Source organism: Mastomys coucha, unplaced genomic scaffold (assembly GCF_008632895.1).
Source record: "Mastomys coucha isolate ucsf_1 unplaced genomic scaffold, UCSF_Mcou_1 pScaffold6, whole genome shotgun sequence".
Classification (NCBI taxonomy): domain Eukaryota; kingdom Metazoa; phylum Chordata; class Mammalia; order Rodentia; family Muridae; genus Mastomys; species Mastomys coucha.
Genome location: NW_022196912.1, coordinates 48,801,640 through 48,818,904, shown reverse-complemented (window position 1 = coordinate 48,818,904; position 17,265 = coordinate 48,801,640). Strand labels below are relative to the sequence as shown.

Genomic DNA, 17,265 nt, shown 5'->3' with positions numbered 1-17,265 from the left:
GCTGTTTGCTTCACTCCCTTGTCTCATTCCCTGTGCAGTAATACCAGACAGCAGCTCTTACTTTCCCTGACTGATGGATAGGCATAAGAATTGAGATCTGAAAGGTTAGGTAATTTACTTAAGGTCACACCGCAAAGCCTATGGGTTGTTTTGTTTTGTTTTAACCATTTAGCTGCTTCAAACAGAAGCCTCCAGACCAGCATTCCAAATCTTCCTGATTAAGTTAGCTAAAGGGCAAAGTGCTTTGTTATTTTAGCTGCAGAGTGAAGGATCAGAATCATGTTTTGGTGACGTGAGCCTGAAAGTTTCCTGTAGGAGGAGGCATGGGGTTGTGGAGATAAGCTGCCGGATGCAAGGGCCTCAGGCTAAGGTGGAAACACAAGCATCTTGGAGGAGACTGTTCAGAGGAGGCAGTCTTGCTGTCCTGGGTTCCTGAAGACTGTCAGTGTCACCCGTCTCTGAGCCTTGGTTTCCCCCAGCCCAGGAGGAACTGGGAGCAGCTTGCTGAGCAATGCCAACCCAGTGAACTCTGAAATGCTTTGTTCCACTGTTTTCAACAAAGTTCTGTTACATTGTTCTTCTTTTCTCTTCCCTTCCCAGTCCTCTCTCTCTTCTGGTTTTGGAGCTGTACCTTCCTCTATCACTCATGTTAGCCCCAAACTCACTATGTAGCCCAGGCTCGTCATCTTCCTGCCTTAGCCTCCTGAGTATGAGGATTGCAAATGTGAGCCTTGAATCTCCTGGTCTTGTCTCTTAAATCACCCTCCCTTCTGGTCACCTGCACTCAAATGGGAGTCCGAGTCTCATCACTTTCCTCTCGTCCACTTCCAGACTCTGGTAGCTGGTGCTGGGACTCCGAGCATTCTACATAGCTCTGACCACAGGGCCAGGCCATCTCTCTAATCTCTCTGATCAACCTTTCCGAAAACCTGTATGGCAGAGAAGAGGGGGCCAGAGCCTTCTGTTATTCATAGCCTGCACCATTCAAACTCCGACAAATAGGAATCTGAGTCTCATCTCCTGGCTGACCCTGTGTGCATGTAGGGTCTAGTTACAGTTCTTAAAAGCATCTGGGATTTCCCCAACCATTTCCCTCCTGATTCAGGGTTTGGCTCAGCGGCTCCACATCTGGAGCTGCTGGGCTATCCCTGCCCTACAGCAGGCTGGTACCCACTGCAGAGAAGGGGATGGAGAAGATGGTGTTTCTACTGACCCAATTACTCCCCTCACTGCTCCTCAGCTGTCTTCGCTAAGCCTGTGTGCTGTTACCCACTTTTCTGAGTGAAGGTGGAGTCAAACTGTGATAATTCACTCACCTCTCTGTGTACCCCGGCACAGTGCTGCCACAGTCACAGAAATGTTATAAGGGACCACACCACTCCCTACAGGACTCCAATATTCTCCAACCAACCTTTGGGCTCTGGAGGGTGGTGGATGGCATCTGACATGGTTAATCTTGTTCACAGTATCGAGAATCACCTACAGCCCTCATCTCTGGCCATGTTTGTGAGGTAATTTATAAACTGGTTAATTGAGGTGAGATAATCTACCTTAAATATGGGTGGCACCATTTCGCAGGCTGGGGTGGCAGACTAAATAAACGGGAGTAAGCCAGCGTAAACCAGCACCCATCCTCTGCTGCCTGACTCCAGATGCAAGCCAGCGTGACAGCTGCCTGCTATCCCTGCCGTGATGACTTCTCCCGATGACTGTGACATAAACTAAGCTCTCCATTCCTTCTGCTGCCTTTGTCAGGTGTTTTATTACAGCAACCAGCCAAGTAACTCATTTACAGCGTCAAAGGGCAACATCAACCAGGTGTCTGCTTTACGGAGCCATTTGGTCCCAGCTCTTCTTAGCTATTGACTTGAGAACAAGCTTCAGTGAGCTCCAAGTCTGAGCCTTTGCCTCAATTCAGGTCAGTCGAGACCCCCCTTCACTTGAAGCCCCTGCCTGGGCAAACGACAACAGGCTTGGTTATGGGGTAGTGACGACCACCGTGTTCATGACAAGGATGTGCAACTTGGACCACTCTTTATGTGGGACATTTTGCCCTCTTCACTTACCATGAGTTCTCTGTGGAGACTTATGGATGAGGACTTTGGGGACAGACCTGGGGCTAACTAGGATGGGCTAGCTGGCCTATTGGGTAGCAGGTTATCACATGTGTAGGTCATCAAGGAACAAACAGACAACAGTGTTTAGAGTCTCCCTTAGTTACCATCAGAGCCTCTGTTTGGTTTCCTGCCTGGCAACAAAGTCAGGAGGGAAAGGAGAATTGTGGCGTCTAGAGTAAATGTGGGCTAGAACACTGGATGAAGATCCCCAGTGGCCGTCCACACAGGAAGCCATCCAGCATGCAGGGGACAGTCATTATCCTTGCTCTCCTAGGGATCACCTCAGGTAAGAGCCCTGTGAGCCCCGTGTATTGCAAAGCCTTGCTTGGCCTGCTTGCTCTGCAGAACAACCATTTCATGGTGAGGCTCACTGCTGTGAGGACTTCTCTGCAGCGATGAGTGAGAGGCCGTGACCCTGGGAAGGCTGCACCCTGGGGTCAAAGGTCCTGGAGCCAGACATACCTAAAGGACCCCGGCCGAGCTTAGGGTTGTACAGATCACACTGGCTAGGACTGGCCTGTGCAAGGACTCTCTCTGAGAACTGAGGTTGGAAAAGTGCTTCTTAGAGCCTAGCTGTATGCAGATGCCTAGTCAGTCTTTGTGACTGACTTTGTCCTTCTTAGAGGCATTGAACTTGGCAAGTCATCCTTCAGGGAAACAGATATGGAGGGGCAATTGTCTCCCAAAGGAGCAAAGGCCAGTCCTGAAAAGAGACCCAAGATTCCACCTGACACTTCCTATACACTCTCTCTCCGTTCAAGAGCTTCAAGAATGGTGCATGATTTTTAAGAATACCTTTGGATTGTTGAAGTTAAGCTTTTTACATGAAGTGTTACATTTTGAATAGGTAATGTATGCAAGATATATTCACTCCTGTAGATTTGCAGGTTAATTTAGGAATAACTTACCTCCTTGATGAGTTATATAGTAAAATACTTAGAGGAGCGCCTGGGAACATAGGGAAGGTTGCACTGATCATTTATGCCACTCATTCCCCCAATCGTAGTTCTAGGTATTTGCTCAAATCTTCCTCTCTTTCCCTCAAAGGTAATTTAGTTTCCTTTATGTGGATATATATACATTCAGATCTCATTATTTGAGTGTATTTTTCTTTCCTTACTTTTATAAATAAAGTCTTTCTTTCTCTTTCATCTTTTTGCTTATTGTCATACAATGCATGGACAGCTGCTAATGAGTTATCTCACTGTTTCCAACAGTGTCTCTTTTCATTCACTTGCACTTTACAGGATTGAAGAGAATGAACATTGGTAGTCCTCTGTGCTGGTTGCTGTATGCACTGTTTCTTTCTCTTATCTAATTGCCAGGCCCGTCCTTCCTGACTACTTTTAACTAATAAGAAAAGTGAACATTCCTGTCTTTGTAGCCCAAGGCATGGTGCTAACTTGTGGCGTACAGTAGAAATGTTTTCTACGTTTAGGAGAAGGCTTTATCTAGATGATTAATTCTAAATCAAAATGGATTTTTAAATCAAAATGCTTTTTTCAAGATCCATAAAAATGAATATTTGGTTTTTTTCTTTGATCTGCTAATAAAAAACAACAACAACAGTGCTTCCGAATATTGGCCCCCCTTAACTGGAGGCCTTAGCTGTGCAGGGCAGAAAGTCTACAGAGTGAAAGCAGGCCATGAATGGTCCAGGCTCTTGAAACATTTGAAAGTTCCACAGAAATATGAGCTGTTGCGCTATAATTGAGTTAAGAGGTGACATTTATTGTCACTAGGGGAAGAGTGAGGTTAGACGCATGCTGTCAGTGACTTTCACTTGAACACTGTCATTTGGAATGCTGTCATCAAGTGTGTGGAAGAAACAAATTGCACAGGTTTGCAAGTACTTGTGTACTTGGGATTCTCTATAGAAAAGTGCATCCCACATTCCTCTGGCCTAACAGACTACACACTTATGCATTGCCCTCCATCGTCAAGTTTTTTGATGGACTTCTGTGATATAGTCCATTTTTTCTCTCATCTTTTGTGAGTTTGAGAACCTGATTGTAATGATTGCTAGAACTGTAGAGGTTCTGGGTATGCGGGCAGACAATGTGCAGCTGCCTTCAGCATGAATGACAACAGCCTTAAAGTAAGCAAACAAGCCTCCTCTTTTCTTTCCTTAGGTCCGAAGTTTCTTAAAGGCCCATGTCAGGCGCACCATCCCCTATGTCATTCCCACTTGCTCTGGTTCATCATAAACCTTCTTCCCACTGCACCCTGGAATGGCCTTTGCCTCTGTTCAAACAGCTCAGTACAATACCCAGATGACTGCCATGAGCTCTGCAAGTCATCTCTAATATCCTGTCTCTTCAACTACAATGTAGCCCAACAATGTCAGATTTTCACATCTCTAGTGCTCCAAGGGCCCTCACTATCATGATGGTGTCCTGTATGTATTTGGTTGGGTTGAACATCATCTTTTTAGAGTCTGATACATGTGTGTCTTTCACATTTACTGGCGAACATCCAGCCAGTAAACAACTTTTTTCTTGCTAACTACAAGCTGATGTGATGGTCAGAATCAATACTGAGGTCCACGTCGTTCCTTGTGTCCTACTGGAGAATTACCATGAATTTGAGGTCAGCCTGATCTAGATAGTGAGTTCCAGGACAGCCTGAACTGCAAAATGAGATCCCATCTCAAACAAACAGCACGTTGGGCCTTTTTCTCATTTGAAGAGGGCATATTAGGGAGCAGCCAGAAGGCCCTGACCACATACCGACCCTCAATTAGGACCTCCCCTTATGTATAAGTATAAGCCAAAGATGTTCATACTGTCTATAAATTGCCCCACTAGTGGCATTCTGTTATTGCACCACAAAATAGTTCAAAAACAGTATTTGTGCATGCATCAGTGGTTTGTAATCCAAGAGAGTGCATTATGCCAAAGCCCTTAGAGAAAAAGTGACAACACATCCCTGCGTGGCCCTGGCTCTCTGGATCTCTTGTTAAGAGGTACCCTTCAGCTGTGATGAGTCTCCTTAATGTTTTTGCTCTATAGTAGTTTTTTTTCTCTGAAACAAATTATAGATTTTCTGTCATTAGGCTCCTGTGGGTGTTCCTTAGCAACAGAACCCTGATTAGCAGCCATTTATTTGGGTGCTTCTACTGCCGCAAGAGAGGTGACACTGGAGTCCCACAGAAATCCAGCACAGTCATATGTTTAAGCACCAATGAAGCTGAAGGGTTCCCATTTCAAATCTCTACTTCAAAACACTGGCTTCCTCCGCACTCTTTGATTAAGGAAAAAAAATGAAGAGTCCTTGTTTCCTTGTTTATTATTAGTGTGTATATAATAGGGGGCATGCCACGGCATGCACAAAGTTGTCCTCTGACACATGGAAAAAGAAAAGGCACGTAAAGATGGATTAACAGTCACCTCTCATGCAAGGGTTGTTTTGTGTCTCAAAAGCAGAGCTGTAAATTAGAGAAGAAGGTTGTGCATTGCCACTTAGTGCTGGGGGCTCAGCGTGGTCAGCTTTCTGCCAGTAACTAAAGCTAGGGACTCTTCAAGTGTCTCAACAATTGCTCTCAGGAGGAGGCCCCAGAGGCTCATTCCTTGAAAGGCTGTGATTCAGGGGAAACAAGTGCTTCGCATCAAGATGTCACAGCCAGCTCTATGACTGCTAATCCATTTTCAAGTGCCTTTTCTTTTTCCGTGTGTTAGATGGCAGCAGTTGTAATTTGATTCTTAAAGCACATATGTAAGTCAAATTTCATTAAAGCCCCCTTCCCGCTCACCAGACCCCAAAAGAACCTTCTAGAAGACTAGCCTTAAGATGGAAATGTGTCTTAGAAAGGAGTATTGACCGTGAGCCTCTCATCTCTCTGCTACAGCTTGGCTGGTCACCTCTGGGTACATCACTTTCAGTTGGGTGCCTTGGGACATCCCTCAGTCTTCCCTGGGGAATGAATGGGTTAATGCTGTGCATATTGAACCTCACAAACTCACTGTGTTAGCATGCAATGCCACTTAATTTTTATAATTGCTAGCGCTGTCCCCACCTCTTTGTTGGCAGGGCATCTGGAGAATGGGGCATGTAGATTCTATCATGGCTACCGTTATTGCCAGTATCTCCAGTGAATGCTTCCAAGGGTTTTTTTTTTCTTCTTCATTTTCATGATCCTGGCACATGACCTTATCCTGAGAAGAGGTCATCAGAAGGATAGGATATCTCTAATATGAATGTCAGCAGACAAGGGCATCGCTAAGGAGAGCCTACCTTTATCTATAAACAGAATGAGCAGTTCCTGATACGAATTGCTTGAGGTGAGCGGATCTATTTGCTTCTTCCGAACGATCTCCCTTGCTGTCATTCGAAGTGTGACATTGAAGAAGGACTGAGGATGTTGATCTTGGAGCCAGGCTCTTTCAGTTGGAATGCCATTTCTCTCAGGGAATTCATCTCACACTCAGGTCTTCTCAAAGATACGATCAATGCAACAAAGCCAATGTGTCCATCCCAGTAACATCGGGGCCAACAGAGCTTCTCCATCTGGGGAACAGCTTCTCTAGCCTCTCTAGTATGTCAAAGGAGATGCATGCGCCAAGGTTGGCAGCCTGGTGGCAGTCTCCCCACTGGGTGGTGAGGCTGGGGAAACCCAGGTGAAGCTTATCAAGAGCTTCAGGCTCCCATCAGACTTATCTCCTAGCAGAGTTCTTTGCATGCTCATAAGTTTGTAGTACTAGGGCCTGAACCCGGACCCCATGTGTGGCAGGAAAGTGCTCATCTTCTGTGCTACATCCTCAGCTTTCCTTTTTATTTTTGAGATAGAGACTCATTGAATGGCCCAGATTGGCTTAGACTCACTCTGTACATCCATGCATCTTGGGCTTTTCATGCTCCTCCTTCTCAGCCTTCTACTAAGGAGCTAGGATTCTTGGCCCGTATCACTGTATCCAGCTTCCTGTCCAACTCTGTGCTTATATTTTTGCTGCCGTGGATAGCCATTTATTGACGGCCAGGATGACATCTTTCCAGTCTCTTCTTCCTCTACCCCATACCCTTCTTACTTTGTATGTTTACTTATGAACTGACTGCTTATAGGGAGACAGGCCACTGGGCTAAGTGGATACCCTAATTCAGCATGTACACCTCCTGTAAAGGAGCTTTTTTCATATAGGGAGCCATTGAATTTCTGTGGGACATGAATCTTCGGAGGATATTTGTCACCCCAGCCCACTGTAGTTACCAAGATTGTAAAAACATCTGCGAATGTGGCTCTGCAGTGGCCAAATCTGGCATAGTATCATAGCTGCCCTGCAATGGCCCTTAGTCTTTCCTGGGAGAAGCATAATAAAATATGTTTCACTTAAATAATAAAATCCTCCATCTCTAGTGAAACCCAAAGAAATCCATGTGCCCTCCTGACTCTCATTTTTTCTGTGAAATGGGGATTCATCACATGCAAGAAATCCTGACTGATCCTCTAAAGGATGCCCCAAAACAGCCTCCAACAACAGTCCATTCGTTGTCCTGACATTGCTAATGGCTGAGGAGAAATCTCCCATGATTCTGGACCTCATGAATCCAACAGTGCCTCAGGAATGAAAAGAACCTTCCAGAATCTTCTGGTCCCCTACAAGAGAGAGAATGCCGTTAGCACGATAAGGCCTTTAAGTGATTCCTTTCCTGGCTCCTAACAAGGCTGAGAGGGAGGAGGGCAGCAAGGAGGGGTGAGGATTGCAGGCTTTGTTCTCCAGAGGCAGCCGATTTCATGCTTGTTTGGTCTGGCTGTTTCCTTGGCTCCCGGAAGATCCCATGTTTTCACTTCCAGTGCTTAGTAAAAGCGTTCTGTCTTGGGGAATGACCAGTCTCCTTTGTTGCCACAAAATGAAGTCACAGGCCAAGCCACGAGCCTGTTTCCAGCCAACAGCTTTATGTTTATGTTACCTTGCCTCTGTTTAAATCTACAGGAGGAGAAGCTCTTCACCTGATCCACCTGCCTGCCACTAGCAATGTGTCAGAGAACGCTCCGCCTGCCACGTTGGTGCACAAGTTTTCTGTGAATTTATCAGTATCATTGTCACCTGTGATCCTGGGATTTCCCATGGTAATCAACCCAAAGCCCTTCACTGAGGCCTTCAGGGTGAACAGACTGTCAGCAACCAACTTTGAGGTAAGAAGCTTCTCACTTGTGCCCCCATGCCCGCAAAGAAGATATGCACAGAATCTTGATCCAGCCATACTCAGGACTCCATCTAAAGTGGCTCCCAGCAAACCCACCAGTGTGATAGAACAAAGGGTCTGAACCCGGGGTGATGGCCACTTCATCTTCATGAAAATACCCCTGGGCTCTTGATTAAGAAACAGCATCCTAATTGGCTGAAAAGTTGTATCTATGTTATTGTACTAAACAATAAAAATTAGATCTGCACCTGGATGGTGATCTCCAAAGTCTGAAATCCCAGGCATCCTTGTAGGCTCTGTCTCTGCTTCCCCCCTCCCCGCCACCCCGACCCTCACACCCTGTTTCCTAGATCCAGATCTAACAGGTGAATTTGACAATTTGGGTCTAGGATCTAGGAAGTCTACTCTGCTATTCTCAAGCGCAGCTCATCCTCAACATTACTAGGAGAGAGGGCCTCAGAGAAGCAGGAAGATCAGGCCTTACAGCCGCCCTGTAGAGCCCATGCCTTGAGTCATCATCCTACAGACGTTCCTAGGATCCAGACACTGGCTCCAGGACTCAGCTGCCCTGCCTATCTATTTGTGACATCTGGCCTGCTTTTAGCAGCTGCTGCTAGTCTGTTCCCCTAAGCCCTACCAAATGCTCACACTTACAGAGTGCTGGACACCACTGAAAATGATTCCCCTGCTCTTGAAATCCTCCAGGTACAATGATTGTGATTTAACATCCCTTCCTGTCCACAGATGAGGCAACGAAGCACAGAAAGACTGTGTAGTTTTGTCCCAGCTTTCACAGCTAATGCATAGCTGAGCTGTGACTGGAAACCAGGGCAAGAAGCCCTGGAGCTCTCATTCTTAACATCTTTACAAGCCGTTAATTCACAAGGAGACCCCACTACTGCCAAGCCAAGGGTCTCCTCAGCCCTCTAGGACTAGTCATGGGCCAGGAATTTTCTCCTGGACTCTATAAGGAAAGCTCTGAGCCATACAGGCAGGGGAGGGACAGCAGGTAGGGCTCTGCAGCGGCAGAGGAACTCTCCAAGGTCCTGTGAAGGCCTTTGTCTCCTTCATCCTCCCATGGCTTAAGTCTGACTCCTTTTTTCCCAGTAACGGTTCTGAGCACTGTGGACCCAAATTATTTTTTCAGCTTTGTTCAAGATGATGTCAAAGTCCATATACATAAAGCCAAATTTACTGTTTACCCCCAGAATTCTACAGCCAGATTTCCTTCAGTCAAATTGAAGCTCTCCATTCCCCTCTGGTGTCCCAGGACAGCCCTTTCCCTTCCCTTCCTCCCCTCCCTTTCCCTGACTTAGTTTCCCTATATGTGAAGTGGAGAGATGTTCACCACCTTACAGTTGTGATAAATAAAATAGCATGACTGGCTTGGCAAGAGGCAGCCACATAAACGTTTGATAGCCACTGCTGAGAACAGACAGTTTTTCCATTCGTGTTGCTAGGAGCCATCTCTTTGGTTCTAAGCTATAAAATCTGGACACTTGAGAGAATTCTACTTGCTTCCTGTAGGGTGTTCAAGCTAGTTCCCAAGGGTGATGTGGAAGGAAAAGACCATCTAACTGGGGGCACAGAGGAGGATTCGAGCCTGAGCAGGAAGCTGGTATATAAATGAGGAGGCACTGGAGTGTCTCTACAGGAACCTGGTCAGGTGGGTGTGTACTCCTCAGGCAGGAAGCCAACCCTTGCAGAGAGTGTTTAATGTTGGAGCACAGTCCTTGAGTCAACTCGTGCAAACCTCACCACAACCTTATGAAGCTGGTGTTACTTTTATTCTCATGTTACAGATGGGGAAACCGAGGCATGGGAAAACAACAATACTAGAAATCGAGCTTTGAAGTTTGTTCGGCACAGAGCCTCTGCTTATGATGCATTTATTCTGCCTCACCTTCCATAGACGAATAGAGAGCCCAGTTCTGGATGAGTGGCTATGAGGCTTATCCATAGACAGGCTGTCTGCTGACACCAGGCCACTTCGTCCCTCTCTCTGCCCCCATCCTCTACTGTACACATTCATTTGTGGCTGTCATCTCTTCTTGTAACCAGCTTAGATCTTGCAAGGTCAAACCTGGTACCTAGCTCCTCTTCCATGCAGCCTTCTCTAAGCAGAGATAGCTCACAGCAAACTCTTCTCCCTCCTCAGCCTCATCTCTGTTGCAAAGTGTGAGTTGCTCACTTAGCATGGGAATGAGTTCCTGAGTTATAATCACATGAGGAAAAAGCTAAAGAGACAGGAACTCCCCTGGGCTTGCACAGAAGTTCTGCAGAGGAATGGGACCTGAGCCAAGTGCTTTTATCACACCGTGAGGAGTGTCCCGACCCTGGGTGTGGTAGCAGCCAAAGTTCTAGAAGAAATCCAGTGCTCCTGCTAGAGTTAGAGTGCAGCAGTAGGGTATTTGTCTAGTGCTGGGTTCAATCCACATTAGTGTGTGTGTGTGTGTGTGTGTGTGTGTGAGAGAGAGAGAGAGAGAGAGAGAGAGAGAGAGATACAGACAAACAGACAGACAGACAGAGAGACAGAGAGACAGAGAGACAGAGACAGAGAGACAGAGACAGAGAGGAGATGAGACATGAAGGGAGGAGAGGAGATTTATTCCCAGATGCCTGCCTCAGTCTAACTTTTACTATGATAACAACATACCACAGACTTGTTTTTTCTTATGAAAAAAAGAAAGTGATTTTTCCTCTTTCTGGAGGCTGGCAAGTCCAATGTCAAGGTGTTGATATCTTCCTGGGCCTTCTTGCTGCACAAGGGCAAACCAAAACACTATGATGAGGGAACAAGAAAGGGAGTAAGAGAGTCAAACAAGGAAAGCTGGGGAAACTGGCCTGAGTTTGTAACAGCTTGCTCTCAAGATAAAGCGTTGGTTCACTCTGGAGAGCGTCTCACTCACCACCCACTAACACCTCTTACTGCTGAGCTGTGGCACTGCTCATTCCATATCAACACATGCATTTTAGAGGATAATTAAACCATAGCAATGTCCCTGGGCTTGTAAGACTTGTGTCCAAGACAGCTGAGGGGCCTGTCTGGGGGCATAGTGCTAAGTACGGCAGGTATTAAAATTCTGCGTCTTTCTGTCCCTTATTAATTACAGCAGAATGTCTCCAGAATAGTTTTCTTTCCTATGAAAAGCAGCATCACCCACAGGAGGGGCTCCTGAGGTGTGTCACAGGGCTTGTGTTAAAATGACTAAGGCAGAAGAGTGGCTGCCTCTGACAGTGAGTGACGAGCAGTCACCAGGACTGGGATGCTTCGTTCTCAGTAAAAGCCCCTTGCCGAATGCTTGCCTGCAAAGCAGGCCTTTCCCGTGGACGCTGAGAGTCTTGCATTTCATTTCAGGTTGTCACAACTGGGAAAGAACAACTAGATTTTGAAAGAGGACCCACGATATTTGATTTGCAGATTTATGTGAAGGACGACGCCGGTGTCACAGACGTGCAAATCCTGACTGTTCAGGTGACAGATGTGAACGAGCCGCCTCAGTTCCAAGGCAGCTTGGCACAAGGTGAGACATACCCAGGCAGCGGCATCAGGGAGGACCCTGCGGGACACAGCCAAACAGAAGGAAAAAAAAGGAAGCGAACAAGCAGCTGCTTCTGCAGAGAAGGCAGCTGCTTAACGAGCAGGGAGAAATGGGATGTCTTTCTCTCCGCATGCCCAGTCGAGACACCCAGCAGCTTTTAGAGCTTTGCATCTGTGCTTCTCTCTGTCCCTCTCGCTCCCAGAAGAAAGCTGAACATGGGGACCCCCAACCTGGAGCAGTTTAGAAGAGCCTGGTCTCAGCCCATCATAGGTTTGTCACCGTATTCTGCACCCATTGACCAGCTGTCTTATTCTCTCTGTGGGCACTTCGTGCCCTGGGCCTGCCTGAGAGACAGGCAGGGGATGTTCTACAGAGATGGAAAGGAGGGGAGGTAGCTTGGTGGTGGGAGGCTTGCATCGCATGCCGTGGGTTCACTTCCCAATATCACAAAACAAAAAACAGAGAACAAAACAAAACAAAACAAAAATAGGGGTGAGGCATTGCTGAGTAGGTGAACCTTCTTATACAAACCTGGCAACCTGAGTTCAATCCCCAGCACCTACATAAAAGCAGGGCAAGAGGACTGGCCCACAGAGCTATTCTCTGATTTTCACATGCATGCTATGGTATGCACACACACACACGAATCATGCACACAGGCGTGCATATGTATTCACACATACACAAAGAGACATTAATGATAAATAAACTTAAAAAAGCTGGGCGGTGGTGGCGTACGCCTTTAATCCCAGCACTTGGGAGGCAGAGGCAGGCGGATTTCTGAGTTCAAGGCCAGCCTGGTCTACAGAGTGAGTTCTAGGACAGCCAGGGCTATACAGAGAAACTCTGTCTCGAAAAACCAAAAAACAAAACAAAACAAAAAAATAAACTAAAAAAAAAAAAAACAATACGGATGATGGAACCTAGCAGCACCATTCATCAGACTTCGCCAAGCTCCTGGCTGTGTGTGCTCTCTGTACAGTGAGAACCCCCAAGTCCATTGTTCCACTGAACTCACCACTCAGACACCCACCCATCTGTTTTACCCAGTGTCTCCTAGACCTCTAAAAGGCTTCTCAAACTTAGCAAGACTCAAACCAAACTCTTTCTATCCCACCTCACCCTATCCCCACTCCCAACCTTCTCTAGTCCCTTTCCTATTTTAGTTGACAGCATATCCACGTTATCCCTGAGGCTGGATCTGAATTCTGACCCTATCACTTACTACATGAGACAACACTGCAGCCTTTCTGACAGTTTCCTCCACTGTAAAGTCCTAATTACACTATCAGAATAATTAAAATGTATTCCTTACTATGTTTCTGTTAGGAGGACGAAGGAGGGGATGGGTATGACATCTTCAGCATGGTACCCACGAGGAATGTTCTCTTCAATGTCCTTAGCCACTCTTCAGAAAGCCATGTGGGCCAGAGCCTACAGCAGGTCCTTGCTCCCCTCACCACTAGGAGCACTGTAGCAGATGGCATTAGCCTTTGGTCCTTTCTCTGAGCTTCTGAGACTTCCTTAGAATCCTCCTTCTCTTTCCTGCTCCTCTGTATGGCCACTCACCACAAACATTCCACTGGGAATCCAAATGTGGTTCACAGGGTCAGTTTAAAATAAGAAAATGGATCTGAATGTGACCGCTATCACATTGGAGGCACTAGGGTGGCTTCCCATCTTTTCTCTCATCCTGGTCTTCCCCCCCCACCCCTCTTCCCCCCCCTCCGCCTAACAACAGTCTGGGTCCCTCCCAGTGGAGGAGGTGACTGACGACTGAAGACCTGACAGCCAGTACTGTAGAGATAGCCATGAACAACTCTGTTCAAGTAGATTTTCCCCACGTCTCATCCTTGCTGCTCTCTGCCCCATGATACCAGCAAGCCTAGTTGGTTCCATGTAGTTGCGGCATCTGGATGGCTGGTGTTGGAGTTCCCCATCTGATGAGACACTTTTATTCCCCTTTGATTTGGAACAGGTTTAAACCTCTATATCATAGAAAGAACAAACCCTGGATTCATTTACCAGGTAGAGGCGTTTGACCCAGAAGACACAAGCAGGAACACACCCCTCGGGGTAAGTACCCTAGGCTGCTGCTGTCCATCTGAGCTTTGGGGCAGAAACCTGATAGCCAAGCCTGGCAGGTGGACATCAGAGGCAGCGGGTCTGGCCGGGGCTCTAGGTGCAGAGTGCTTTGTGATCTCGTTGAGCTCCTGTGCCCACGACAGCAGAAACAGAAGAGCAGCTGGCACAGGCACACCTTGCTCATGTGAGAGGCTGCACAAGCAGCCACCCAGCCCAGGCCAGGACAAACTGGCAGCATTTGCTTTCATCCTGATACAAAGCCATCTGTTATTTTAAACATAAGCACTAAAGCACACCCCAAACCAGGAACTAGCATCCTTTCTAAGAGATGGAGTCAAGATTGTAGCCAAGACATTTTTCTTTTTAAGGGAAAGTTAAGTCTCAAGTTTTTTGTTTGTTTGCTTTGTTTTGTTTTGTTTTTTGGTACAGAGCAGGGACTGGACCCAGAGTGTTGAGAGGCAGCTGAGGTCTCCTCTCTCCCATTTAAAATCAGATTCCTTCTGGGAGCTGGGGCTTTTAGACTCAGCCACCCCAGGGGAAGCCTCTTAGCTATACCTCTGAGGGTGCCTCTCTTTGCTTGGCTCAGGCTGAACTTGCTCTGTAGCTGCCTGGACCAGGCTGGAGGAAAACACAATGGGAGGGAAACATTTACCAAGAGAGCAGGGGCCCAGCTCTACTGTCTAGAGAGGAATACTCTCAAACGGGACAGTCAGCCATCGGTCACGCCACAGCCTGCTGCTCCCATTCACCGTGGGCCTGCAGCTCCAACAGAACCAGTTTTTCTAACAGGAACAAGCAATCCATGGGAATGATCTCCAGCACCGATGTAGGCAGCCACGGGGTCTGAAACAGCTGCTGGAAGGTTACGGCAGGCATCTCTGTAATAACAAATAGCTGTTCTTCTTAGATGATGTTCTTCTGTTCAAAAACATTCACTCATTCACTCACTCATTTGTTCAAGATACATTCGTGTCAGCATTTGCATAAAGAAGAGAACATGGAATGGGCGGGCATCCACTCTAGTGAAAGCCACAATGTTGTGTGACAAAACATTTCCTGGGAGGTGCTACACATATACATCTACTCGCCCCATGACAGACCAAAGCATGGATACCACTGAAATCCAACTTGGTGAACCATTGAGCTTTATTGGGCTTACTTACAGTAACATGGGTGAAGGGTTACTTGTAGCAGCAGGAATGGCTCAAAGACAGGGGCATCACCAAAGCACACCTGAGCATGGATGACAGCTCACAACCTGGGAACCTGCGGCACACTGCACAGCCTGCAGGCAGCGCAACAGGTTGGAGAGTGTCCTTTTCAGGTGCCTCAGTTGATCTAAACCTCTTCCAGGCTGCCGGTTGGCTCTCGGTCTTCTTTATTGTTTACTCTGGCAGGGAATCTCCTCTGTTTCAGGGACTTCCTGAAGCTATTTTGAGTTGTTTACCTTCCTGCTTAAGGAGCTTCCCTACAGGGTAGAATATTTTGATCTCTGAACAAACTGTTGAACGACAAACAGTAAGTGCTTTAAATGAGCCTTTACTAACTAAGAGCATGCTTGTTTGGAGGGCAAATATAACAGAAAATATAACCACAGTGGAGGATAGGAGGGGTGTGTGTGTGTGCGTGTGCGTGTGCGTGTGCTTGTGTGTGTGTGTGTGTGTGTGTGTGTGTGTGTGTGTGTGTGTGTGCACTCTCGAGTTCACAGAGGCCAGAGGAAAACCCTCTATCAGTCTTTGGCTTTATTTCCTTCAGTCAGGGTCTCTGGAGATAGACAGAGGCCAGCAAGCCCCCGTGAGGCTCCCATGTCTGAGCCTCACACTGTTGGGGATCACAGCCACTTTCAACCTCACCTGTTTCTTGTTTATTTGGTTGTTCTTTTGTTTGTTTGTTTGTTTTTTACGAATGCCAGAATCTGAACTCAGATCCTTATGTTTGTGTATCAAGTGCTCTTACCCTCTGAGCTATCACTCCAGCCACAGATTACATGGTTTATACTCATGTTCCATGAAAAAGTAGAACATTTTCTATGTCAATTAAGTTTTTCTACCTAGAAGTATAGTTTGATTTAAAAAAAAAAAAACCTACCACAAATCAAAAACAAAACAGGGGTACCTTAGTGAAGTATGCCTACTTAGATTCCTCTAAACCTTGGTGCATGGAGCAGGAGGCCCCGGAGATGAATCTTATTATGTGCTACCAAAGGGAAAGTGCTAAAGGAGGTAGGGACAAGGTGAGAGGCACCTGCTTGTTTCTTCGTTTTTTCAGTTGCCAAGGTACCATGTTTGGGGACTGGGTTCTGCACGTGATGTGTGTGTTCATCCAGGGATGCTCACTCAGTGGGGCAATGACTGTGAGGTCAGCATAGGCTGCACTGAGGTTGCTATCAGTTACTCTTCTGTTGCTGGGATACAATACTATGACTAGCTGGGTGCTGCTGGTGGTGGCGTGCACCTTTAATCCCAGTACTTGGGAAGCAGAGGCAGGCAGATTTCTGAGTTTGAGGCCAGCCTGGTCTACAGAGTGAGTGCCAGAACACCCAGGACTATACATAGAAACCCTGTCTCAAAAAACTACCCTCCCCCAAAACAAAAACAACAACAAAACCACAAAAAATTAAAATAAAATACTATTTAGAGGATGGCAAAGTCCATTTCAGGGTTAGGCCTGACTCCAAAAGGAAAGTCATCCGTTCCAGGAACTGACCACCATATGCCCCCTCACTAAGCCATCAGTCAGGAACTAGGCTATAAGTCACAGTTCCAGGAATGAGGCCATAAAATCCCCCCTCCGAAGAACAGCCTGGAAATAAGCACAAGGGTGGGGACAGGCCTTATCTCAGGATTCGCCATCTGTGCTGGGCAGCCTTATGTGGTTTGGGTGTCTGTGGGTAAACATTCATGACATAGGAATGCAGGCCACAGACCACTTGCACAAGCCAATCAGAAACCAACTGCATAACTTTTCCAATGAAATTTTAGATTACCTAACTCACTAAAGTCTCACCAAATATGGAAGAACTAACATAGTAGCCAATCAAGATTGAACTAATGCCAGGGCTTTAGCTCCTACCAATCACATCAGGGATTACCTAATCCTTAGTCCCGTCAGTTCCCTGTTAAGAAGGCCTTCGTGCCTTTGTCTGTGGGCGCCATATTGATGCACTGGTCACCCCTAGCATGCTGGTTGTTTCTGCAGAATGAATACCCTTTGCCTTTACATATTATTTGAGTCTGGGCTTTTCCTTCAGCCATTCTTGCACCTAACACCATGACCAAAGAAACTTAAGTAAGCATTTATCTTGGCTTGTGGTTCTGGAGGGATAAGAAGAGTCCATCATAGCTGGGAGGCATGGCAACCAGCTGCAACTGCTGGCACAC

The 17,265-nt window shown here is 46.8% G+C and overlaps 1 protein-coding gene across 1 annotated transcript in view; it reads left to right on the top strand.

The window, feature by feature from the left end:
- Window positions 1–2,256: 2,256 nt before the first annotated feature.
- The window catches only part of Cdhr3 (cadherin related family member 3), a 61,402-nt gene continuing 46,393 nt past the window's right edge, over window positions 2,257–17,265 (top strand). The window contains exons 1-4 of the mRNA XM_031357110.1: window positions 2,257–2,403; window positions 8,045–8,247; window positions 11,617–11,782; window positions 13,779–13,876. Coding sequence (XP_031212970.1) covers window positions 2,316–2,403; window positions 8,045–8,247; window positions 11,617–11,782; window positions 13,779–13,876 — 555 coding nt within the window. The 5' untranslated portion in view covers window positions 2,257–2,315. The remainder of the gene's footprint in view (window positions 2,404–8,044; window positions 8,248–11,616; window positions 11,783–13,778; window positions 13,877–17,265) is intronic.